The sequence below is a fragment of the Danio rerio genome, chromosome 6, assembly GCF_049306965.1.
Source record: "Danio rerio strain Tuebingen ecotype United States chromosome 6, GRCz12tu, whole genome shotgun sequence".
Classification (NCBI taxonomy): Eukaryota; Metazoa; Chordata; class Actinopteri; order Cypriniformes; family Danionidae; genus Danio; species Danio rerio.
In genome coordinates, this window is record NC_133181.1 from 11,115,117 (window position 1) to 11,143,067 (window position 27,951).

At 38.0% G+C, this 27,951-nt stretch overlaps 3 protein-coding genes across 7 annotated transcripts in view; all 3 read right to left on the bottom strand.

Annotated features, from left to right (window-relative positions):
* Positions 1-11,527, bottom strand: part of b3galt1a (UDP-Gal:betaGlcNAc beta 1,3-galactosyltransferase, polypeptide 1a) — a 29,008-nt gene extending 17,481 nt beyond the window's left edge. For both annotated transcript variants that reach the window (XM_017356572.4, XM_068221889.2), the window contains exon 1: positions 11,431-11,527. The gene's annotated coding sequence lies outside the window, so the exon portion shown is untranslated. The remainder of the gene's footprint in view (positions 1-11,430) is intronic.
* gpr155b (G protein-coupled receptor 155b) overlaps positions 1-27,951 on the bottom strand; it is a 698,693-nt gene that overhangs the window by 74,684 nt on the left and 596,058 nt on the right. The gene's annotated exons all lie outside the window — the stretch shown is intronic.
* Positions 13,956-27,951, bottom strand: part of xirp2a (xin actin binding repeat containing 2a) — a 62,499-nt gene continuing 48,503 nt past the window's right edge. For all 4 annotated transcript variants that reach the window (XM_005165785.5, XM_021477013.2, XM_073953679.1 and 1 more), the window contains 3 exons: positions 18,563-27,647; positions 16,294-16,427; positions 13,956-15,963 (listed from right to left, as the gene is read on the bottom strand). In XM_005165785.5, the coding sequence (XP_005165842.1) occupies positions 16,333-16,427; positions 18,563-27,647 (9,180 nt within the window). In that variant the 3' untranslated portion in view covers positions 13,956-15,963; positions 16,294-16,332. The remainder of the gene's footprint in view (positions 15,964-16,293; positions 16,428-18,562; positions 27,648-27,951) is intronic.

Consider the following 27,951-nt stretch of genomic DNA (forward strand, 5'->3'; position numbering starts at 1 on the left):
GACTTAAAATAAATAATATACAGTTGAAGACAGAATTATTCCCTCCTGAATGATTAGCCCCTCCCTGTATATTGTTTCCCTAATTTCTGTTTAACGGAATTTTTCAACACATTTCTAAACATGATAGTTTGTTTTGTGGACAATCTGAAAAAAATATTGGTTAAGAAGGCTAATAATATTGACCTTAAATGTTTTTTTTTATTCTAGCCGAAATAAATCAAAGACTTTCTCCAGAAGAAAAAATATCATGGGAAAAACTGTGAAAAGTGTGATGCGGTGGCACAGTGGGTAGCACAATCGCCTCGCAGCAAGAAGGCCGCTAGTTCGAGTCCCAGCTGGGTCAGTTAGCAATTCTGTGTGGAGTTTGCATGTTCTCCCCTTGTTCAAGTGGGTTTCCTCCGGGTGCTCAGGTTTCCCCCATAAGTCCAAAGACATGCGGTACAGGTGAATTGGGTAAGCTAAACTGTCCATAATGTGTGTAAGTGAATGAGTATGTATGTGCTTTCTAGTGATGGGTTGCAGCTGGAAAGGCATCGCTGCGTAAAACATTAGCTGAATAAATTGGCGCCTGTGACCCCAGATTAATAAAGGGCCTCTGCTAAAAATAAAAATGAATGAATCAATCCTGTGAAAAAATTCCTTGCTCTGCTGAACATAATTTGGGAAATATTTAAAAAAGAAAAAAAAAAATCACAGGAGAAGAAATTTTGACTTTATTTTCTATAATTAAATTATATTAAATTCCCAAAACCTTTCTAAAAAGCTGCAAAATGCTTCAAATGGAAATGCATTCTTTCCAGGATTATTGACTTAAGCTCAACAGCTGGATTGTGGCCACGAGCTACAGGATGTTTAATTGTTATTAAGCTTTACTGTCATGACATTAACTTGTAGGGCAAAGCTGGAAGGCTAACTCACCATGGAAATAAAACAAGAGTTTCCTCTGGAATTTAGAATGGCTGTTTTGCATTTACAGCAGTGAAATCAGGTTTGAGGTGACTAAAAGAGATTGTCTAACTTAATCATACAGTTGAAGGCAATCTTATGAGCCCTCCTGTGAAATTTTAATTCTGTGATGTTTAACAGTCTGAGCACATGTTCATAGTATTTCCTTTTTTTTTTTTTTTCAGCGAAGTTTTATTTCTTTTAGTCTGGCTGAAATAAACGCATTATTTATTTATTCTTTAAAAACTGTTTAGGGTCAATATTATTAGCCCCTTTAAGAAATTATTTTGTTCAACTGGTTATAGAACAAACCTCTAATGTCCAATGACATGCCTAAATAACCTAATTAAGCTTTTAAATTGTATTAGATCTAAATACTACTATCTTGAAAAATAATTAGGTACAACAACTACTGTTACGTGTAGTTGTTGTAGTGTGTGTGTGTTTGTGTTGATTTTTTTTTCTCTTGCTGTTTCTCTGGCTCTCTCTCTCTTGCTCTTTCTCATTCTGAATTATTTGCAGGTGCAGCAGATTACGGCAGATTGTAATTGGTGTTGCATTGGTGGCGGCCATATTTAAAATCCCAGTGAACATGGATTCAGTGGCTGATTCAAGTTCAGCACTCATGAGTATAAAAAAATTAGTATCAGAATCACGGCAGGACATAATTTATGAAATAGTTCAGTTGGGAAATAATATCATAAAATCAGGAGTCAACATTTCATTGTTGTGGGTACCAGCGCACGTAGGGGTCAGTGGGAATGAGATGGCAGACAAGTTGGCAAAACAAGCAGCACAGCAAACTATGATAAACATGGACATCAAATACAGCAAGTCAGAAATCAAAAGTAAAGTTAAAACCAAAGTATTGGGAAAATGGCAACATATATGGAATAATGGGAGTACAGGTCGTCAATTTTACACCATACAGAACAAAGTCGGGAAAGGTAGGGAAATAAGGAAAAGCAAACAGGAAGAAGACAAGTTCTCAAGAATGAGATTTAATCACACAGCACTCATTAGCACATTACATATGATCAATAAACATGCAGATGGGATGTGTGAATGTAATAACCAAGAGATTGTAGAACATGTATTAATGCATTGCCCAATACATCACACAGAAAGAAATAGATAATTCACACAGTTACAGGAAAAACAAGTGGAACCTAACATAAAGAACATACTAAAGTTGAGCACAGGGAATGTATGTTTTAGATATGTTTATAACTATTTGAAAGACACAGGGTTGAGTAATAGAATTTAGTATTTAGCAGAATAGTAATCTATGATATATAGAGGTGATAAACAGAAGGAAATTTCAAAGGCTTTGGTTATAAGTAATTTGGGTTTTATCTATTTATTTATATATATATATATTTTTAATTGTGTTTTTTTGTTTTGGTGGGGCTTTGTTTAACTATAATACATGGGTTAGTTTAGTTAACTCCAGATTCACACTCCAATCCAGATGGTGGCAGTAATGCTCCAAAAGCTGATTGCCAACCGCCAAAAACACACAAGAAGAAGAAGAAGAAGAAGAAGGTTCAGTGGCTCTCTCGATTCCCCACTTGTTATTCTTCATGGAGATGTTATTTAAACAATGAAATGAGTGATTTTTGCTGATGTCTCTTGTTGGCGTTTTGTGAGATGCCGATGTGAACTTGTACATTTTAACTGAAAAAGTCCAGTTTTCTGTCTCCCTTGTCTGGGTTGGAGCATGGTAGAGAGGTTTAATGCCTTCTGATTATTATTTTTGTTTTCTCCTGTGTTGTTAGTAGGGAGGTAAGTTCTGTATTTTATTTTCTCGTTTTTTTTCCTGGGAAGTTTTCTCTAATTTAGTTAGTTTGGTTTATTGTCGTTTATTTTGTCTTAACCCCTCCCGATGTTATTTTGCTCCTTATTTTCTGTAAATAAATAATATTTTCTTGATAATTCTCATTGGCTTGTGTTTTGGTTTATATTTTGGGGAGAGTGAGAGAGAATATATTTTTAATCCATTTTATCTTGTTACCTTTTGGTTAAACTTCTTTTTGATTAAGGATTTTAATTTAATTTGTAACAACTGTCATCATGGCAAAGACAAAATAAATCAATTGTTAACTTATGTTTGAAAACATGCAGAAAAAAATCTGTCAAACTGCAAAGGGCTGATCAATTTCCCTTCAACTGTAAATTACAGTTAAAAACATGATTTTTGAAGACTGCTTCATACGCATCTTAAGCTTTTCAAAAACTCCTTCATATTGTGCTCCTCAATTTGAAAGAATTATGTATAATAAAATTGTCCATAAATCAGATCTGATTTTTATTACTATCTAAATTCCATCTTTTATTAAATCAAATCTTTAGGGAGGAGTAAAAAATTCCCACATGTGGTTTCAACAACCAGATGCATTTAGACCCCTCCAGTCCCAGACCACCTCGATTGGAATTATATCTGCCTTGAATGCATTTCAGAGGCCATTTACACCTGCCCATTTCACAAACAGATAGCTGTCAAATCAGAAAATAAATGCATGAAGTGAGCATGAAGGTGTAAACAACCCCTAACAGGCTAAAATAAATACAAACTCCATCAATAGCACATTAACATGCTCACAAGCAGACACTAGAATTAAATGCTGCCGTCTTTGTATCAATACTGATTAAAGTGTTTTAAATTCACAGCCTGCTGGGCTCTGTCTAATAACTGCTTTGAAATACATCAGGACTGCTTCAACCACACTTCAGAAAAAAAGATACTCTCCACTTTTTAAATATTTATGTGGATAAGCAATCCTTAAACAAGAAATGTGATTGGTATGCAAGTGGGTTTGTTCTCCCTCAGCTCTGAGGAAAGCTGCTCTACTTATACTGAAACACACACACACACACACACACACACAACATTATATCAACAGAGCTGTGGTAAACTCGTCCCTCAGAATGAAAACTTCTGTGTAAACCAACAAAGGCTGTCAGGCTCATTGGGAATATGTGCTTCAGCTTTTAACATTCTTAAACATACGTTTGACAGCCGTTTTTATGTAAAATGAAATCTATGTGGCAGTATGACACCAAAAACATGTGTTCCTTTTCACACTAATGATGCTTACAGGGACGTTATCAATAAATATTTTTCTTCAAAACAACTTAACGGTGACTATAAATTATAATCAAATACATCTGCCCCCTCTTTCTATCTCCATGGACAACTTTTTCATGCTTGTTTGATAGTTCATTTTGTATGGGGTTGTACTTGAGTTTGAGTCTGGTTCCACAAAAGAGATAAAAGCAATGTAAGATAAAGGTAAAACTATATGCACACAGCACACTTTTCTCTAATGTTTGCTATTGAAAACATTATCGGTTCACATGGTGATCTGTAAGACAAGCCCTGCCTTCTCATTGACCTGTACAAGAAGGACGTTTATCTGAAACATACAACCCAGTAATAAATTTCGGATTTGCAAAAAATGTAGACAGCGCCCTCTAGTGGATTTGTCATCTGAAACGTGCAACTAAAACATTCATTACAGGAGCATTGTATTTTTATATTTATATAATTCACAAATATGTAGGCACATATTTAAATTGAGTCTGGCATGGGGCAAAGGGCAAACTGGCTCAGTGGTTAGCTCTGTCGCCTCAGAAAAAAGGTCGCTGGTTAGAGTTCTTGCTGGCTCAGTTGGCATTTTTGTGTGGAGTTTGCATTTTCTCTCTGTGTTCACGTGGGTTTCCTCCAGGTGCTTCTGTTTCCCCATGATGTATAGTGAGACAACTCTTGAATGGGAGTGAAGCGACACAACTGACGCAAGTAGGTCATGTGATGGCGGAAGTAGTATGTCCGAGTTCAATTCATACTAGTCACATTCTTACTTTATAGGACGTACTTTTTTTAATGGTCGAGTAGTACATTCAAATGCAGTACCTACTAAGTAGTAGGTAATTTTGGACGCAGCCTATGGCAAATCAGCGGTGGTTAAGAAAGCACTCAACATCGCTTAAATGTTAGCAAGAAATTACCGATTGGTACTAGGGTTGGATCGATAGATGATTCCATCGCCGATAGCCATCACGATGCTGAGCCTGTCGCAGCAGCAACCTGTTCGCGAAAAATACACACTCAGGCCCTGTTTACACGAATATGTCTTTGAAATGACATTTTTAAATCAAAAACGATCCAAATCCGCGCTGGGGTTTTATCTAGCATTTAGCCTTTCTGACAAGCCCTCCTTCAGTGCACATCACGTGACCACAAACACTCATGGGATGCAGCGTCTGAGCTCCAGCAGTCACCCTAGAGAGCAGTGTACGTCGGACAGTTTATCAAGGATGTACCGCTGGATCGTGTCTCACTACAGTTGTTAAACGTAATATTTAATTAATCTTGTCTCTATCGAACAACTCTTTGGTCTTTTAAATCTTTCAGGTAACGTGTCACAGCGTTAGCACACTGCTTCAATCTTTCGCATTCACGCTTGTACTTGGCAACTTTAACGAAAATCTCAGATACTGTTGGTTGTGCACCTTATAAACCAACCAAATTTGTCGATGCCATTATATAACAGATCACTATTTATGCCAGAGTCCCGCGAAAAAAAGTGATCGACAGGTGGTCATTTGTGTATAAAGGGCCCTGCACACGCTTTTTGCTCGTGCTTTCCATCGACGTTTAAGGCCTTATGACTAAATAAAGGGCGCCAATGCAATCGTGCACACGAATCAGAAGCTTAAAGTTGTGTGGCGCCACCTAACATCAAAGAGTGATTTTGCATACTCTTCTGCTTGACACCAGTGAAAATCGTTTGGGTTTGAATCCGAAAAAACGTCTCGTAAAATGCTGGTGATAAAAGCAAATGAAAAGCGTCCCGGTGTGAACAAGCCTTAACTTTATTTAGTTATGATTTAGTTATGGGTAAAACAAAGACCATGCAGGTCAGGTAGTTGAAACGGTAGGCTACAAATAAATAATTTTTTATGAAATAATTAATTATTCATAAATGATTAATTCACCGCCACCTACAACGATGATGCCATCGGCCATCACAATGTTTCACATTAGACATCGTACGATGGCAAATTGGTCGACATCCCCCAACCCTAATCGCATTGTATATTGCAGAAAAACAAAATATTGCATTGTAAGATTTTATCAATATCGTACTGCCCTAGTTATCATGCTTAGTGTGAACGGGTCTTTATACTTCAATCAATCCGTATTGCTAACATTGTGTAAGAAGTGGACCTCAGAGAATTTAATTTACTTTAACATGTTCAATATAGAATGCATAACCTCATTGTTTTATAAATGTGCAATCAAACTAAGGAGCTCAAACAGCCAGATGTGGTCTATCAGGGCCTTAGGGTGAAGGTTGTGTGCTATTAGACGTTATAAATATTAAACGAAAAAGTCAAGTTTAGGACATACAGTTGACGTCAGAATTACTAGCCCCCCTGTATTATTAGCGCCTCTGTTTATTTTTTTCCCCAATTTCTGTTTAATGGAGGGAAGATTGTTTCAGCACATTTCTAAGCATAATAGTTTTAAAAACTTATTTCTAATAACAGATTTATTTTGTCTTTGTCATGACGACAGTAAATAATATTTTACTTGATATTTTTCAAGACGCTTCTATACAGCTGAAAGTGACATTTAAAGGCTTAACTAGGTTAATTTGGTTAACTAGGCAGGTTAGGGTAATTAGGCAAGTTATTGTATGATGATGGTTTGTTCTGTAGACTATCGAAAAAAATTAGCTTAAAGGGGCTAAAAATTTTGTTTCAAAAATGTTTTTCAAAAAATTAATACCTACTTTTATTCTAGCCGAAATAAAACAAAAAAGACTTTCTCCAGAAGAAAAAATATTATCAGACATACTGTAAAAATGTCATTGCTCTGTTAAACATCATTTGGGAAATATTTAAAAAAAAGAAAATCAAAATCAAAAGGGGGCTAATATAACTGACTTCAACTGTACCTTCAGATACGTTATGAGATATGATGCCTTGCACTGGATCACAAAATGCTTAACATCGCTACAGAACAACTTTTGAAGTGACCTAAATTGTTTCCCGATTATGCAAGAGGGTGTAATTGCTATCTCAACAGAATTAATCCCCAAAAGCCTATAATCAAAAGCATGTCAACCATCCGAATCATGGCAAATATATAGCTGACTGTATTAGGAATATGCCAACATTCTCATGAATAAATAATCGCTCTCCACTGAATAAAAAATATCAGACTGAGAGAGGTCAGAGCTGTAGGACGGATTCCAACATGATGTATAGCAGTACTTCATATTCAGCTCCATGTACATCAAGTATGTAGCGTTTTCACACAAAAACTGTAACTGCATTTCCTTCACAGTCTGAAAACATGGCCTCGAGGCAGGGGTGTAAATCTCTTCTGAACACAAAACTGTCTTTACAGTATTGATTATATTATTGACAATTTGGCACTTTCCCACACTAGGAAGGATGATGGTGCTGTCCTCAACATAGGATAGACAATGCTTAAAGGGACAGATCACCCAAAAGTTTTTAATACATTTTTTGGGGGGATGAGGGTGAAATACATTTTTTTAAAATGTCAATAAATATCAAGAAAAAAATGTCATGCAGTTAAATGTTATGCTCAAGTTGAGGGGATATGCGTTTATAACAACATTCATTCATTCATTTTCTTGTCGGCTTAGTCCCTTTATTAATCCTGGGTCACCACAGCGGAATGAACCGCCAACTTATCCAGCAAGTTTTTACGCAGCGGATGCCCTTCCAGCCACAACCCATCTCTGGGAATTTATAACAACATATAATAAGAAAACGTATAAAATATAAAAAATCTATTACTATAACAAAACATTCCCTCTTCCCACATTTTAGGGGAAATATTTTCAGAAAAAGTGCCTTATGGTAGTCATGAAGACTTCATTGCATATGCGCAGGAAGATTCTCAAAATGTTCAAAGTTGTAGAATGAGTATTTTGACCTAATTACTGTAGATAGTCACTATAAATAACTGTAAAAGAGCAAATAGGGGAACTATTAGGACTTTTGGCCTTTATTCAAGACCAGTCTATTACACTATTTTTTTTATTACTCCTTTTTAATTACTCCAATGCAAGCTTGATGTCAGAGAATCAATGATGTTAGTTGTCATGCATCAAGCACACACAGTTTTTATCTATAATTTTCACTATGGGAATTTTATCATTAGATCCCAGAAATACTGAAGCTTAGTGGGGCAGCTAAATTGCTTCTTCACCCCTAGGGTGTTCATAATTTTAGTCTGTTTTGATGTTAGCTTTCTATCTACAACAAATATGTACAGTGCAATCGGAAAGTTTTCAAAGCGCTTCACTGTGATTTTTCAGGGTTTTTAATAAATTTGCAACAATTTCAAAAATTCTTCTTTCACAATGTCGTTATCTGCTTGTTAAGTGTGACGTCATGCGAAGCGGCTTCCGGGTCCAAGCGCCCTATTCAACATTATGCGGAGACTCATGAAATGATAATTATAAATGTTTACAAAGCGATTCAATACTTCAGAAAATCACGATCGCAATATATATGTCCATGCCTAATATCTGATGGTCAGAAAGTGATTTATTTATTTTTTTTAATGAATTATTAAAATTTGGGTATTTGTGATGCAGCAAGCCCAGAGATTGTTGTGTACACCATGACTTTAAATAAAATTAACTTTAATGTGTGATTTGAATTAAAAGTGATCATAAACAAAAAATTCTAACTCAAATGAGTGGCAGCTTGGACCCAGAAACAGTATTACATACGTCACCAACACGTCACCACTTAACAAGCGGATAGATTGTTGCGTGTAGAATGTTGAGGAAATAAATGAATTGAATCTATTTTGGAATAAGACTCGAACATAAAAAATGTGGAAAAAGTGAAGCGCTATGAATACTTTCCGGATGCACTGTAGTACACTGGCTACAGATTAAGCTTAGAGATGAGAATTTACATACAATTAATATATTGAAAAAACATATTCCAAGATAATTCCTTAGATTTCCTCAATATTTTAAGGTAGGTGGTTGTAAATAATTTATTTGGGCTGAATTTAAATAAAAAAAATTAAGTTGAACATTACTAAATGTAATTTATTTAAATTCAACCCATATTAATTGTTTGCATCAATTTTGCAGAAGTGCTTTTTTTCAGTGTTGACGACCATGATTGTTTTGATTTATTTAATGTTACAAATTACAAAGTTACTCAAAGAAGTGGAGGGGATAGGTACACTCTAGAAATAATACAGTCACTGAATCTCACAAAAATAAATATAAAAAAATGTTTTAAATAAGCTCTGTATTATTTGTAATTATTTGAGTTGGCCTTCCCAAAAATATTGAGTAACAACCCCACAACTTAATTTAACGAAGGTTTACTGTGATACTTGAGCATATTTTATTTTTTTAAAAATTAGGATTTAACTAACAAGTTATATTTTTTTTTGTTGTTTGTTTTCCGATGTTTTTTGTAAAATAAATATAATCAAATAATATAATTATATAATTAAAATACTTATTCAATTTTATTTTTACAGTGTAGTATTATAATTAATAATTGTGGTAGGCAATTAATTATTTTCTACTCTAAATAATAACAGAAATTTATTTTCTTCATGAATTAATCTCAACTCTTTACATATAGTTGCATATGTATTTGACTTACATTTTGATCTTTAAAGCAATACTTTACTTAAATATCAAATTTCCTTTATCAAGTTCTCATCTCTGTTGCAAATTATTATTACTTTTAATTATTGCATTTTTTTGTCAGATGAACTAAAAGATGACAAGATAAAAAAAAAACACTCTCACAGGTAAACTATGTGGTAAACGTTAAGACATTGGTATTGGTGCATTTAAAAATTTTAAAGGGAATCAATCAATTAATTTAAAGATTTTAATTTGATTTCGATTTTATTGTGTTTGGCTGTTTTCAAGGTAATGAATGCATGTAATATAAGCAAATGGATTTTAATATAGACCTAATTAGGGCTGCACAATATATTGTTTGAGCATTGATATTGTAAAGAGTGTATTTGCAATACATTTGATTGTAAAATGTACAGTTTATTCTGATTTATTATTATTTTTATTGTTATAAATAAATATTATGACATGAATGATCTGATATATTGAATAATAATGCGATTTATTGAATATAATGTGATATATTGAATAATAATATGATATATTAAATAATAGTATGATATATTATTTATATTTTTAATTCATTATTATATGTATATACTTTTTTTTACAACTACTACTACTGTTTACTGTGTTTTTATTAAATATCTAAGTTCTTTTAATTTTATGTAAACTTTGTAACTGCTTCGCAATACAATTGTAACATTTGTCATGCCAATATAGCAATTATTGAATTGAATTGTATTTGCAACTCACATTGCACGATTAGAATTATTTATTAAAGATTAAAAAATAAAGCTATTATTATTTAAAAATAATTTATACAGATACAAACGTACATTTCCGTTTGATTGTTCAATTTCTATACCTGAATACTGTTAGTCTCTCCAGAAAACCATAAAGTGCCGTTTATTTCTGTTCTCTTTGCTCTCTTGTATTTATATATGTTTGTAATGTATTATAATTTATACAGATGCACTGCATTGAAAAAGACTTGTTCAACCCAATCTATCTACATGAATAAAATAGTTTCAAATATGAAATTATAATTACATCACAATATATATCTCAGAAAAAACTAAATATTGTGATGTCAGATTTTTCGTGCATCCCTAGGCCTAATGGATTTTTTTAGATGCCAATGTCATTGTTACCTCTTATTTGTGACAAACTTTGGCCATTACTTATAAAAAATATTTAACAAGTCAAAATTTAATCCATTCTAGCTAAAGATTAAGTAGGCTATAACTAGCTGATCGAGAATACCTTGTAAAACTGAAAAAGGCACTACAAATTACTCAAATTATGGTTAGCTACTGGTTAGAAGGTGACAGTTTAAAATCAAAGGTGACTTTGGCAGACATCTGAACAGTCACTTGTCATTAGTAGGATGTATTGACTAGCAGAAAGGTTTAAGTAAGCTAGTATTTAATCAATATTGGAAGGACTCGCTAGCTACTAGCAGGAAACAACCACGCTTATATTCCAATTAAAAACAAATACTACATAAATCACAACAATACAGACCAGCTTTTTTTAGGTAAATGCGAAAACTGGCATTACTGAACTTTTAACATGCATGTATTATATTATTTCTAATCTATTTTAATACTAACGGATGCATACGTGGTGCTATATCTCACAATATACCCAGTGAAAGTCGTATGTATACATCTTTTCCTCACAAACCCCGAAAATAACGTCACATGACTCTTTGTAGCTGTTCTCCTCTCACCTTAAAGAATAGGACGCTCTATACATGCGGATGCTCGACGTGCTCGGTGAAATAAAACCAGGCAGTACATTGCGAACATACCTTTTCGGTGATATTGCGTGCTTTAGTGAAATCCGGGGAGTTTTCTGCAGAGCACAGGGCGCGCGGTCGGTGTAACGCGAACGAGCTGTGGAAGGGTTGCGAGGTGGTGCGGCGCAGCGGGTTATGGAGCTCCGTCCAATCAGCAGCCGCAGGAGGAGAATCAGTGCCAGGCTGCCCCCACTGCTCATCTGAACAACCTACACTCTCTCAGATTCATACTGCAACCTCTGCAACAAACCAGTGTTGCTTTTGATCAGGTAAATACTTTCATTTTATTGAAGTATTAAAGGCACCATAAATTCTGTCCATCATTTAGGCTACCTACTTCACTTGTTCCATTTGGCTTTCTTTCTTTGGTTTACCACAGGAAGATATTTTGAAGTTGGAAACCAGTAACAATTTGAATATTAAAAATATTTTTTTTGTTTTCTACTATATGGATGTCAATGGGTTATTGCTTCCTTCAAAATAGCAGTATGTCTGTCTCTCTGTGTGTGTGCGTTAAACAGAAGAAAGACACTTCAAAAGGTTTAGAACCACTTAAGAGCATTAAGGTAAAGTTGGTTTTATATTTCACATATTCGTTCACAACTTAATTGACATGGTCCCTATATTGTTTACCATGTTACTTTGAATATTCGGTCAGAAATAGCATGCATGACTTCAAAACAACATTAGCACTATTCAATTGACTGTGAAAACTGTTGTACTTTAATAGTCTGTGGCTGCTAAAATGACTTTGCTATATAGAATTTGCAAAGAATACTCTTCTGAAAATATTATATTATGGAGAAAGTCTGAATGTGCGAAAATAAAACCAACTTTAAACCAATCTTGAGGGAGCTAAAGTTTCATAATGCTTAAGATATTAGTTATTGTATATAATGTTTTTATAATAAGTGTTGTAACAATTGCAAGTATTGGACTGTAGCCCTGTCCTCATCTTTAAAACCTTACTTTTTTCTGTGAATGTGTGAGATGTCTGCTCTATAGAGAAATAACATGAAAAATATGAAGAACAACTAGTTTCCAGTTGCACTGATGTTCTTACTTCTCTCAAGTTTCGATGGTACCATTTATTCATTCATTCCTTTTCTTTTCAACTTAATCTCTATATTAATCTGGGGTTGCCACAGCGGAATGAACCGCCAACTTATCCAGCACATGTTTTACGCAGCGGATGCCCTTCCAGCTGCAACCCATCACTGGAAAACAACCATACACACTCATTCACACACACATGTACACTACGGACAATTTAGCCTACCCAATTCACCTGTACCGCATGTTTTTGGACTTGTGGGGGAAATTGAAGCACTCGGAGGAAACCCACGCGAACGAGGGAAGAACATGCAAACTCCACATTGAAATGCCAACTGAACTCAAACCAGCGACCTTCTTGCTGTGAGGCGACAGCACTACCTACTGTGCCACCACGTCGCCTTAATGGTACCATTTCCACATTTTTAAAACATTACTGCCTAATGTTACACATCTGAAATAGACTAAAGCGTTTGTACTTACTGACAAAAGTCTTGTCACCTATCCAAGTTGTAAGAGCAACAAATAATAACTTGACTTCTAGTTGGTCATTTGGTATCAGAAGTGGCTTGAAATGAAATGAAATATGAAAGGCAAAGACCTCTAGATTACACTTATTTTACCAAAATAAAATATGATCATGCCTTGATTTGTAATTATTTAATCAGGAGAGTAAGGTCTGACTTTGCTTAGACAAAAGTCTTGTCACTTAACAGAAATAATGTAAAGTATAGAATATAGAGTCATGGTGCAGTGGAAAAAGAATTAATATTGTGATTGACACCCCTTAAGCTTGAACAGATTTCATCAAGATTCTTTGGATTCATATTCAATGCCTCTTCCTTCTTACCCCAGACATGCTCAATAATGTTCATGTCTGGTGACTGGGCTGGCCAATCCTGAAGCACCTTGACCTTCTTTGGCTGAAGTATGAGAATAAGCACTATCCTGCTGAAGATTTTGCCCTCTCCTGTGGTTTGTAATGTAATGGGCAGCACAAATGTCTTGATATCTTTGGCTGTTGATGTTGCCATCCACTCTGCAGATCTCTCGCATGCCCCCATACTGAATGCAACCCTAAATCATGATTTTTTCTTCACCAAACTTGCGAGAATCGTGGGTCCATGCGGGTTACAAAAGGACTGCTGAACATACACAGAGGATTTTTTACAGAACAATATTGGCATCCATATTATTAAAAACAAATAGTATTGGTGTTATTGGCTACCAGTTTCCAACATTTTTCAAAAAATCTTATTTTGTGTTTATCAAAAGAATAAAACAAACAACAACAAACTATTTTGAAACAAGTGGGAGTGAGTAAATGATGACAGAATATTCCATTTTGGTCGAACTATCCTTTTAAGTACAAACTGTTGAACTATTTTTATAAATTAACTTGAACTCATCTTTGATAACACATGAATCATAATTCATATGAGAAATACAGAACATGATGAATCACATTAGACAACACTGATATCTCCAATAAACATGTTTTTATTATTCTTTGTCAATGCATTAGCGGTATAACAGAAATAATTCATTCTAACCATCTTATGACAGAAAGTCTGTCAAGAATTCCATTAAACAAAAGCAGAAACCATAACCCCCTATGGATGCTCTAAAAAGATAAAAGAATATCTGCAAAACTTGCAGGCATGGGAAACAGGCACAGGCAAAGATACATGAATTTTGAATAAAATGTTTACAGCAAAAAAACAAAGAAGTATCACTATTATCATATTTCCCCAAATTTTCTTGCACACCAGGTGCTTTAAATAAAGATTCAGAATGTAGTTACATGTGCTGTCTGCTGCGAGCGGAGTATAAAATACAATAAAAGCATGCTGACATTCATCTCTCCATGAACAGAGCTGTGAAACTGCTCTAAAGGATGCTAACAGAAGTGTATAAATGAGGGTATGGCAGATTTAACAGAGTGTTAATTTGAGTTTTTTTTTATTTCATCAGTCATCATCATAATATCGGTTCTGTTTAATTTGTTCCTCTACGGACAAGAAGTCATTTTCATCCTGCCAGAGGCTGCCGGCTTCACTCAGCAGTCCAGCATCTTTGGTGTCATTTTTATCGAGCGGATTCTTCCTCGTTTCCGCCTCAGTGTGTTGGCCCGTCTCCCCTTTTGATTCTATTCCAAAACCCAGAAGGTCATCCAGCTGAGACGAAGCCGATTCCTTGCTATAAATGTCATCCTTAAATCCAGGAAGCAAACTGGAGCTGTCATCAAAACCGGCAAATATGTCATCTAGAAAACGTGAGGCACTAAACTTTGGGTTGTCATCTGTCTCCTTGCAAGCCAATGTTTTGGCAGCGGGTTGCTCTTGCTCTGCCTCTTTCATGTCTTGTGAGTATTTGGCACATGCTGAGGCAGAGCTGCCCTCTTGAAGTCTAGAAGCCATCACATCATTGCTGGTCTCTTCTTTAAAGGATGTTTGAGAAGGAAGTGGCTCTGAGGAGGACAAATCCAGCAGCTCTGCTTCTTCTTTTGTGTCATGAATTACTGCCAAACTGCCCTTATTATCCAATAATCGGTTACTGTTATTATTATTGTTGTTGTTTGCATTGCCGTTGGCTGTTTGGCCATTTGGTATTTCACCATCAATCACTGTCACTTTCACATCTTCTCCCTCATTTACTTCACCCTGTACTTTCTTTTCACTTTCCTTAACACCGTTTTCATCAGTGGTTTTCGCACTCTCGGTCTCCTCATTTGTACTCACATTCTTAGTTATTTCTGCATCTCCATTCTCCAACTTATTCTCCTTTTGACCATTTATCTCCTTTTCTTCTTTTGCCTCCGTTGCCTGAGTTGTCTCATCTTTCTGCTCTACAGTCTGCTGGCTTTCTGTGGACGGCTCAGTGGCATTGCTTGTTTCGCTGGCATCCTTTGCCCCCTCAGTTTCAAGTTTTGGTGTTGGCTCTTCCATCACTTGAGTTATTTTAGCATCTGTAGATGACTTTTCTGGCTTATTTATAGGTGACACAGGACCACTATTTTCCTTGGGTCCATTTTCTGTACTTGCGATAGTAGTTTGCCTCTTAACTTCCGGTTCGTTATTCTCTTTACCTGAGAGTTCTGATTCGACTTGAGGAGGCCAGACTGGTTTCACTATCTTTATTTCATCCTCTACAGCAAATGACTTCTTTGGGGAATCAGTAAGGGGTGGCCACACGACTGCAATTTTATTTGCTGCCTTTTTAACATCATCATCAATGTTTATCTTTTCTTCCGTAATATTCTGTGTTGCATTGGTGTCATTTTCTTGTGGGCTGTGAGTTACTTTTAAACTGACACGAGGATTGCTTTTCGTGTTGGGTGTTTCTGATATGTTGTTTTGATCCTTTGTACTCCAATGTTCTTTGTGGGGCCTTTCTCCAAACCCTTCATCATAGTTGCCTTTAGACTTGAAAAGTTGTTTATAATGTGGCTTACAGTACATTCGTCCATGGAGAGAAGCATAGGTTCCAAGACTATAGCAAAGAGATACACAAACACAATTTGAGCTTTATAAGAGTTACTGTACTGTATATGGCTGCTTTTTGTGTTCTGACAACAAGAACAACTCGCATATCATACCTGCTCACAACAGGAATTAAACATTCTTGTTCAAATTGTATGATGCAGAGACACAAACTTCTACACTTCAAGTTAAATTAGCTTAGATTAAAATGAATTAAATCTTAAACCGGACCTTTTCATATTTCACTGTGATTTTGAATGTAATCATGTTGCATTTGACCAATCATTTTAATTTTCTTCTATTATTGTACACATGACTTATGTGAAAAAAAAGTGTTTACCTGAGCTGGCTGTTGCAGTGGGCACATCTAAAACAGGTTTTATGGAAGTTTTGCTTGTCTGCTATGAGAGACTCCATGGGATACACCCTCTTCCGACATACCTGACACAGTTCGGACTCTGGCACCCGTACTTTCTGTTAGTGAAAGAGAGAGACTGGCATTAGAAAATGGCTCCTTTCAGTTCATTTAGTACACAAATACACAAGTTCACAAGAAAAAACAGTTCTATCATGACAACTCTATGAGAGATTTAGTATGGTAATGAATATGGCAATGTTAGTGTGTTTGGTCTTGGCGACATAGATCTGTCACGCTACTGCTGCTTTGATTATTGGTGCTGAGGAAGTACTTGCTACAAACCACAAACATGCTCCCTGAGAATATAACATGTGGCTGCTGTAAACATTACATACATATAACGCCCACAGCAGATCTATCACATCAAGAATTTGTGTGTTTAATAGACATCTGATAGATGCCTAAACATAGATGTCTTGCCTAAAACAAGGCTAAATTTGAGCAGACAGTGAACATCAAATAGACATCTAAGAAAAGCCCAAAACTAATCATCAAACACACAGATTAGACAGACTTCATATGCATAGTCATTCTAGAGTTATTGACGACTAGTCTTGTTTTGGGCTATTCTTAGACATCCCAGCAGACACAAAATGTCATAAGACAATATTTTAGGTTAGATATAGGTTGTGATGTCGGGTAATGAAAAATCAATGTTGTGTTAAAAAGTGACCAAAATCCAATGTTGGGCAAACGTCTTAAACCAACGTCATATTGACGTCAAATACTGACATTTATTTCAAGAGTTCACACTTAGCTGATGATTGATAATAAAGCTTGTTTGGCATGCTGTCCCGGGAGAGAGCCCTGAGCTTATAAGATCCTCGAGCCCTGGGGTCCCTCTCGTTGCAAGGTGAGAGGGGAGATTGAGCTTGGTAGATCTAGATGACTCCCCCTCCTGCTTATTGTAGCTAAGTGTCAGATATGGATGCTGAGAAGGTGTACTCAGAGTTGGGCTAAAATATTTTGGATTAATTGTTTAGAGTGCTTGTTTTTGAACTGTGGGAGGAAACCGGAGGACCCAGGGAAAACCCACGCGATCACGGTGAGAACGAGCAAAACTCTGCACAGAATTGTCGCCTGGTTTGGAAGGGAATTAAACTAGGGGCATTCTTGCTGTGAGGCAACAGCGCTAATCGCTGGCCACCGTGTTGCCCGTTGGAAAGGAGGGAAAGTAGGGTTGGGTGGGGGGTTTCTTCAAGACGAAGATATTGAGATGAGAAAAGTCTGGTTATTTATAGTGAGTTAAGGATCGTTTGATAGGATAATTAGTCATTAGCTAAAGTTGGAACAGCTGTGAACAATCATAAGCACGTGATCCTCTTGAAATTAGTTTATAATTAAGCTTCACTTAACCAAAATCCAATGTCTGATAGACATTATAGTGGTAACGTCCACACAACGTCAAGCTGTAACATCATTAGATGTTGATATTTGGTTATTTATAGGTTGTGTTGGAAAGTGACCAAAATCCAATGTCTGTGCGATGTTGGGTTCTGAGGTCATTCCGATTTTCATTTTGACCCAAACTGCAACATCCCACGCGTTAGGGTAAAGTGTCAATCTGACATCATGTTGACCTCATATTTCTGCTGGGATCAATTAGACTTCTTTTAAACACAAAAATGTTTGATGGGGCGAAGCAGGGTATCTGACAACTCTAATGTATTTAAATTCAGAGGCGCAAACTTATTGGCTGATTAGATGCCGACAACATCAGCCATGAGTTGATGATGAGCATAGAAGCAGACTGGATAGGACCTATAGTATTTGTCTTAATAGAGTTCCATGATAAAACTTTGCACCACACAGTTTTAATATACTTTTTACAAGTAGAGAGTGAGTTATGAGCTAAAAATAAATTAAAAGAAACAAAATGCTTAGTTAGTATAGTTGTTGAAACTCAATGATTTAAGTAGTGCACATGCTTTTAGAGAGGTGAAATACAATTGCAAACATTCCATATGGATCTGAACATAAACATTAAATCTAAAAACTGTTCAGTCAGTAATCACAAAATAATTCCACTTTAGAAGCACTCGATTATGAACTCAAACTGAAAGATCAAAATAATAGCACAGGCACAAGTAAAGCAACCCTACAGTATTTGTCAAGTGTAAACACACCATCACTGATTTAGTCATCACTCAGTTTTCTTGTTAACCATTCCATGCTCATCACACAGGTTTACCGGTGACAACAGACTGGTGCTGGCGTGAAACAGTCTGTGATCTGTGTTGTTCCGACACAGTGAAGCCCAGGTTTTTAAAGACGTTTTCACTCTCTGCCCATGTCTGCTGGAAGCTCTTTAGTAACTCTTCAGCAGAGGCCTCTGGTGGAACGTCTAGGACAGGAACAGCCCCTTTTACTACATCTGCATAAGTGGGTGGATCACCACGGGTTGTCACACTCTGAGAGTGGGAGGTTGTTTGATTCATTGAGCCTGTTACACTGTTCCCAAATTCATCTACAGAGGAGAAGTGCTCCGTTACAGACTGTGTCTCAGAGAATCCTTCAGGTGCTTCCTCTTGTTTTTCAAGATTTTTCCTCTCATCTCTTAGATACTGATGGGCTTGCTCACCCATTTCAAAGACATTCTTGAGGGCCTTAATATCAAAGCTTGGCATGTCCTCCACCAAGGATGCCTTCTTCTCAGGTTCAGCATCTTCTGTGTCACTTCCAAGTCTCTCGTTAATCACAATGGGGTCCTTCCGAATGTAAACTTTTGGCTGGGGGGACTCAAATTTGTTCACAAGCTTCGACAGATCAACCCTGGGCAAGTCCTCTAACAATCTCTCATGTGCATCTATGGATCTCGGGAGCTCTGGCTCATTATCATCTGTATCTGGTCCAAGACGCTCTGGGATGTCAATTGGATCCTTGCGTAAATAGGTACGACAGACGTCTGCTTTCTGAGCCTCTTCAAAGAATTCACGCTTGTCTTTCACAGTCATCATGGAGTCTCCATGGATATCTGTGACGTCTATGAGGGATGATTCCATCATATGACTCTCAAGGGCTATCTCTGAACAACTGGATGAGCGCGACCCCTCCAAATCTGTCTGGACCTTCATCATGTACTCTGGCAAAGGCATGGGTGGTGGGGTCATGCCTTGTGAGAGTTTGGCTGTGGTATCTCTTAGTTTAGCTAGCTTCTCAGAGCGACTCATTGTGGGGGACGGTGTGGATAGGTACATTCGTGTTGGTGTTTCAGACCACCGAGGTGGAGGTGTTGGTGTAGCACCTGTCCTGTAAGAGGGAGGGGGTGACGGAGTTACTCTAAGAGGGGAGTCAGTCCTCTTGGCAGACTCAATGCATATGAACGTTGGTGATGGTGTCCGCATTCTTAGCTCGGGTGGCATTTTGAGCTCTGCTACTCTTGAATTACTCTGACATTCTGTTTTTTTCTCCTCCACTACTTTCTTCTGAGTCTCAATTTTTGATGAGCCAATAGTTATCTTGGATATTTTTTGTGTGGCTCCACCTACTATTTTCTTTTCTGGTGTTGACTCACTTTTTGCAGTCTCTGAAACAGAGAAGTTTCCCTCTAAAAAATTCAGTTTGGCAATGGCAAGGTTCTTTACATAGGTTATGACTTCTGTCATTTTCTGCTTGTTGTACTGAACCTGGCTTAAATCTTCCTTCTCTTCAGAGCTAACTAGCCAGTCAGGAATGATACTCAGTATTGCCTTTAACGCTTTTGGATTCATTTTTGCAGGGGCTCCTTCAAACTCGTTGATACAACTCAACAATATTTGAATCTCTTCACATTTTTGTGCATACGAAATTTCGGTTGTAATTGATAGACTCTCTGATTTGGTCTGATCCTCTTTCTGTATTGACTGTTTTATGGCCTCCTCTCTGCTTGGAGGACGCATTGGAGGTTTTATCTGCTTCTTGATCTGGAATTTATTTTTTTGTTGGATGCTCTGTTGCTGAACTGTGCTCTGAGTGACCTTCCTTTCTTCATGGACCTGAACATGCTCCTCTCTCACGGCATGATGTGACTGAATGACAGATGTCTGACCTTGTCCTTGATGCACCTCTATAGATATTGCTGGCTGTATTTGATGTATCTCAACTGATGGTCTCGGTGCAACAGGTGGCGGCTGCTTAACTGTAGCTTGTTTTTGTTTCTTTAGATGGACCTCCAATTTGGCATCTTTCTTGGTTTGTGTAATTCCCTCACTTTTTTCAACTTTCACTTCAGTTTTTTCCATAGCACTGGTGGATTTTTGAAGGCTCTCGTGAGCTGTATCCACTTGAGAGACATGTTTTCCTGTTTCTGTGACTGTTTGCTCTGTCCTAGCTGTTTGAACTATGTCTTTTTTCTCTTCTTCTTTCTCCACATTCTCTACCTTAGGTACCTTAAATGTTTTAACCTTGAAGCTTGGGGTCACTTTTGGGATCTTTGTGGACTGAGGGGGAACCTTTTTGACTTCTTGAACCACACATGCCTCTACGCTTCTGATCTCCTCTACTTGAGCAGAAGTAGTGATCTGATTTTGAACACTTTTAGTGGCCTGGATGCTCTCTTCTTTTACAGCGTGAGCTTTTGTACTTTCAGCTTGCTCTGCAACAGGAAGTGATTGAACTGCAGAGGCTGTATGACTTTTCTTTTCTATAGCAGCAGTAGTAGATGTCTGCCTTTTATCGGATATATTACTAAAGGATTCTGTGGTTGGTTTTTTAGCAACTTTGGGAAATGAAGGTTTGCTTATCTGAAAATTTGCAGGTGTTTTTTGCTTTGGAGGAATCTGTGGACTTTTTGGTGGGGCAGGTTTTTCTGTCATTTCTTTGTGTAGCATGGCTGGCTTTTGCTTTGTCTCTGGTTCTTTACGCGTTTCTTGCTGTGTCTCAATAGTAACTTGGGTCTGTTCAGGTTTCTGTGTGATTGACTCTGCTCCAGTCTTTATTTCTCTGTCATTAAATAGTTTAGTAGGTGGGGGTGAGGTGGGAGTACTTTCTCCCTGGTTTTTTTCAGCCTCCTCCCTTTGTTTGCGATATCTCTCCTCTGCAAGCATGAGTGGGGTTTTAAATTTACTTGCATAAGGCCTTGGTTTTGGAGAAGCAGGGTCAGGAGGAGGTGGGAGCTTAATTGGTGGAACAAATGCTTTTTTGGGGCGTGGTGGTTCCTCAGCTGCTGCTTGAAGCACAGGTATTGCTGATGAAGTTTTAGTATTAAGGGGAGCTGGAGGCTCGGTTTTTTTAAACATTTCCTTTTGCTTGCTGATGTTCTCTGTAGTTTCTGTAAATGTGGTTGTACCTGATGCAATTGTTTCACTCTGCTCAGCAACTGATGGAGGAGGAGGTGGTGGTGGAGTAGGTGATGTTTGTTTTTTCTGCCATTTAAATGTTTTGGGCATTGGCTGCTTGGGAGGCTCAGGTGTGGGCACCTTGAACAGAGCTCTGCCTTTTGGCTTAGCAGGTTGGGCAACTGAGCTGAGTTCCTGTTGAGATGGAGGAGGAGGGAGGAAGTCTTGGGGTGGAGGAGGTGGTGGGAAGAATTCTGTGTCTGTCTCCATGATAGGAGGTGGGGGAGGTGGAGGGGGAAGGTCACTGTCCTGTCTCATAGCCAGAGGAGGCCGTGGTAAGAGGGGTGGCTGGACCTCACTTTCTGCCACTGGCGAGGGAGGAGGAGGCAGAGAGAGCTCTGATTCAGAGGGGGGTGGAGGGGAACTCGGAGGTGGTGGAAAGTGAATCTCTGGCTGTGGTTTTGTCTTTTTTATCATTCCTTTAGGACTTAGATTGCGGTTAAGGCTCTTAACATTTTTTTCTGATTTTAAATTCTTGATGTTTTGCTTCTGGCTTATGGTAGTGCTCTCTGTTGTCATTGTAGTCTGAACTTGTGTGACTGTCTTTGTCTCTTCAGTTTTTTTCATGCTAATATTAGTTTGTGATGCCTCCACTGATGCTGATGCACTTGTTGCTGAAGACATAGCTGCATTTTCAGATTTCCTCTCACTTGTTTGACCTCCAAGATTCTTTTTCTTTATTAGCACTGGACTAGGAGTGTTCTGCTTTTGTTTAATATGTTGCTCTTTTACATTCATTTTTTGTGAGCTTTGAGAAGACACTTGTAAATTAGCAGCAGTGCTCATCTGCTTAGTAGTAGAACTATACTCCTCAGAAGTCTGACTTTCTGAAGATTTGATGTCTGATGTCTTTTTTGTGCTGCTCTGCTGCATGTTTTTCACTGGAGGTGGATTTGTTGGCTTTTCCTCAGCTTTAGGTCCAGCTGGGCACTCACGGCATGCTTGTTGAGAGGGGACTGGGTTCTTAATTGTAACTTTAGCTTTCTTATGAGGGTTCATTTTTGATTTGTAGCTTGATTGCTCTTTCTTTTTCATCAGGGATTTAATTGTTCCCTGAACGTCTCCCTTAATTACCTCCTCTTTCTCAACTTCTACTTGCTCCTGCTCATACAGGGATTTAATAGAGGATTTTACATCACCCTCTGTGCTTGGCCTTCTGTGCATACGGGTGGATGAAGTTGGCTCCAGTAAGAGCTGAATTGTACCTTTCACATCACCTTGTTCACTTACTTGGTGCTGAAAAACCTTCTTTTCAGTTGAAGCTTCTTGAAGACAAAGTAAAGCAGTCTGAATATCACCTTTAACTATTTCCTCCTTCTCAACCTCTTTTACTGCCTGCTTTGCCTCCTCCAGGGATTTCAGAGTACCTTTAATATCCCCTGGCACCAAATCTTCAATAATTACCTCAGTCTTTGCAGATGTCGATTTTTCAAGAGATTCTAATGCACCCCTAATGTCACCAGGCACAATCTCAGGTTTTTCAATTCCTTTAGACTGGTTTTGAGCCTCCTCGAGAGACCTAAGTGTTGTGTTGATATCTCCTTTGACTATGTCCTCTTTTTCAATGACTACACATTGGTTAACAGCTTGCGTGAGAGAGTCAAGAGCTGCTCTCAAGTCTCCCTTTACTATCTCCTCTTTCTGCAAGTTATGCAGGGAGAGTACAGGTTCCATCATAAACACCTGGACTGTGTTATTTACATCACCTGGTACAATATCATCTTCAGCAACAGTTCGTCCTATTATTTGCTGGCTCTTTCTTAGAATCTGTTTTGTATGTTCTACATCCCCTCCAATTATTTGTTCTTTCACTTTTTCCTCAACAATTTCATCAGCCCCCACCTGAAGTTGCTTGAGGTAGTCCATTGCCCCAGACTCAATACAGGTAGAATAAAAACTGACATTTCCTCTCTCCGCTTCTGCCACAGTTATCTTAGTAGATGGGTCCTTTGCATCAGTATTACCTAGTAGCCTATGCATCGTTCCACGAATATTTCCACTAATTATATCCTCTTTCTCAACACTGCTCTCTGTTTCTTTATTAAGAAGTGAGTATATTGTCATTCTCACATCTCCTTTCTCATCTTCTTGAATCAGGATGCCCCGTTTGGAAGACCCTTCTTGCTTAAGCAAGTTATTAATTGCCTCTTGGATATCTCCTCTGATAATTTCCTCTTTCTCAACATTACCACTCTTATCCTGATTAAATAGCTGTTGGACGGTTGAGTTGATATTTCCTCTTTCCTGCATATTTATAGTGATTCCTCTCTCTGTTGTCTCACGTCTATTGAGCAGGTTCATCATAATATTGTTGAGGTCTCCATGTATAACCTCCTCTCTTTGGATTTCTGGAGTGTCCTGGTTGAGGAGTTTGTATTTAGCCATTCTGACATCGCCAATCTCATCTGCCTCAATTAGAATGCCTTGTGAATCAACCATTTTCTGAGAAAATAGCTCTTCTAGGGTTGTCTTGATGCTCTTACCGACAATCTCTGTTCTTTCCATGCTGCTCTCATTAAACTCTGTTAGAGGGGTGGTTTCAAACAACCATGTTGTTGTCTTCACATCAGCTTTTGGGATTTCCTCCCGGGAAATTACAGTCTCTGTGTCATCGACATCCTTGATACGATCAAGTGGTTCTTTTTCAAAGAGCCACACAGACTGCTTAACATCACCTTTTACCACTTCTTCACGCATCACCTTCTCCATTCCTTCATACTCAGAACCTTCAGCATTGATCTTGTCAATGGTGCGAGTTTCAAACATCCATGTGGAGCTTCTCACGTTACCTCTTTGAATCTCACTGACACTAACAGTTCTCACGTATTTCTCTGATAGGTCATCAGTTTCAAAGCGCTGTTTGTTTGTTTTCACATCTCCCCCCTGGATGTCTGCTACAGTTTTAACAGCAACTTTCATATCCTCTGCAATCTCATCTAAAGGTTGAGTTTCAAACCTCCACCTAGCCGTGCTGACATCACCTTTTTGGATATCTTCTTGAGTTACAGCTTTGATAACATAAACCTCGTCTGTGTCTTTAATGGAGTCAATGGGCTTTGTCTCAAACAACCACCTTGCCCCAACTACATCTCCTCGCAGAATTTCTTCCTTTGTGACTGTAGTGACCTCATGATAGTGCCCCTCTTTGTCCTTGATAGCATATAGGGGCTGGGTCTCAAACATCATTGTGTAATTTTTTACATCCCCCTTTTCAATCTCTTTGTGTATGATACTTTGAAGTTTGCTGATCTCAGTTTCAGATGACTCCTCCTGAATCTTATCTAATGAGTATGTCTCAAAAATGAAGCGACCTTTATCAACATTACCTCCCTGAATATCTGTAACTGTGCGTGACTCTTTGAAATCTTCAGAATTTGCCTTGATTGAATCAATGGATTGGTTTTCAAACATCCAGGTACAGTTCACAACATTTCCTTTCTGAATGTCCTCTGTTTGATGGCATTTGAGTTTTTGCATGGTCTCTTCTGATGTAGAAGTCATGATATCAGATGTCTGATTCTCAAAGATGTACTTCATCCTTGACACATCTCCAGAGTTAATGTCAATTTCAGTTATTCGCTTAAAGCCACTGTGATCCTCGTCGTCTGTGATGTTTTCCAGGTTTTCGGTCTCAAATAGGAAACGTACAAGACGTACATCCTTACCTTGCACATCGTCTTGCTTTACTGTGGAAGTTTTCAAGATGGTCTCAGACTCATCCTTTATACTGTCAAGAGTCTGAGTTTCAAAAAGCCATGTGCAGGTTTTAACATCTCCTTTCTGGATGTCTGTGGTGTCTTCTGTCTTTGTCTCTATTTTCTCATACAGGACATCCATTGGCTGTGTTTCAAACAACCATCTGCATGTTTTAACATCACCTCTTTGAATCTCAATGCTCTCATTTTTTCTGTTGTCTTCTTCCTCTAAATTGAAGTATTTAATGCCATCAAGAGGCTGGGTTTCAAACAGCCATTTGGCTGTTTTAACATCACCTGACTGAATTTCCTCTTTAGATATTCCCTTTATTATTTGAAACTTAGTGATGCTCTCATCAAACTGATCGATGGGGCGGGTTTCAAACATCCACTTGCAGCTTCTCACATCACCTTTCACAACCTCCTCTCTGCGTACAGTTTTGACCTCATGGTAGTGTCCCGAGCTGTCTTGCACAGCATACAAGGGTTTTGACTCAAAAAACACTTTATTTGATTTCACTGACCCGCTGGTGACACCCTCTATGTGTATTTTTTGTGCATCTAAGCACTTGCTCAGGTCCATGGTCTCAAATCTTTCCTTGTAATTTGTAACATCACCCTTTTCAAGGTCCTCTAGATTAACGGTCCTTGTGATCTCTTTGCTCTCCTCTCTGATCTGTTCAAGAGGTTTACTTTCAAATACCCACTTCTGGTGTCTTACATCACCTTTCTCTTCTTCTGAAGCCACCATCTTTTGTAGCTTGCCAACTTCAGGTAACTCTTTCAGATCTTCCATTGGCACCGTTTCAAACAATTGCCTAGCAGAAGTAACATCACCACCCATGATGTTCTCTGGCTCCAGTGGTCTTGCATTTGTATCATCTTTAAGTTTATCCATAGGCTGCGTCTCAAAGATCATGCAATGTCTTCTCACATCTGCACCTAGGATCTCTTCCTTTTGAGTTTTTGTGGTTTCCCATTCCTCTTCTTTAATTTGATCAAGTGTCTTTGTCTCAAAGAGCCACCTTCCTCTGTTGACACCACCCTGGGAATTTTCCTCCATTGAGACCCCACAGATTAATTTCACCTTGCTTGGATCTTTGCTAATCAGGTCCAGAGGTTGAGTTTCAAAGAGCCAGCGCGATGTTCTGACATCACCTTTCTCAGTTTCTTCACGTCGGACCTTGGTAATCTCCAGCATCTCACCAGAGTCACCGCGAATGACACACATGGGCTGTGTCTCAAACATCTTGGTCGTCTTCTTTACCTCACCCTTGACTTCTTCAAGCTCAGACTTTAACTGCAGGAAGTGATTCTCGTCAATAGTCTCGGTGTGTCCAAGTGCATCGAGGTGCTGTGTTTCAAACAAGTATCTAGCAGTTTTCACATCACCCCCAGCAATGTCTTTAGTATACATGACCTGTGTCTCTTGGTCATCCTCTTGGTAAATTCTGTTAAGCGTGTCCAGCGGTTGTGTCTCAAACAGCCATGTTGCAGTCTGGACATCTCCCCTTGCAAGCTCATGTTTTCCACCGTGCTCTGCTGAGTCTGATTTTTCTGTACCAAGAGCATCAATGGGTTGTGTTTCAAACATCCACATAGTGTATTTCACATCTTTTCCAGCAATGATTTCTTGTTGGGCTATGTTCTTCCCCTCGTCCTCATCTGGTGTAACATCCTTAATGGAATCCAGGGGCTTGTTCTCAAACATCCAGCGCATTGATTGCACCTCACCTTTTAGGATCTCATCCCATTCCATATACTCTCTCTCTGGGCTGATGCACTTGCCAGGGCTGGTACTTCCACTGTTTTCAAAAACATAACGTGCTTGCTGAATATCTCTGCTTGCCTCCTCATCACTGTCCACATAGGTTTGCTCGGTGTCTGTCACATCAGTAAAGAAGTCACGTTCCAGGTTTTTACGCACTTCTGGATGAATGTGCTTATAGAGACGCTTCAGTTCATAGAGGTTCCTCTGCTTAGAGTACTGCTCTTTATTGACCGCGTATTTGGATGAAGTAGATGCGTCTGTTGGCTTAGGGGAAGGACAGCGTTCTGGGACTTGGGAAGTTTCTTGGAACTGTTGTGTGGCAGATATTGGTTGGGAGAAGTGCTCAACAGCTTCATATTGTGAGGAAGCCATAGAGGATGTACAGGCTTCTTGCATTGTTTTGGTGACAGACATGGCCTCATAGCTACCTGTGGCAGTAGCCTTTGAGGAAACACTTACTGGGGCCCAGGGAAACTGGTTGTAATCAAGATCAATCTTTGTTGTAATAAAAGGAAAGATAGAAAGACAAGAATTATCTTTTATCAGTGCATATTCAGGTTTATAATATATATATATATATATATATATATATATATATATATATATATATATATTGATTATATTTTTATGTACTATATGTAAGTAAAGAAAAAAACAGCATATATAGAACATTTGTTCTTGCAAATAATTGTTTATGTAACAAATAAATGTTTCTTCAAATTTAGGTGCTTTTACCTGCATATTTTCAATAAACTCTATTGAAATATTTTAAGCTCCAATTATTTTGTTTGTATACATG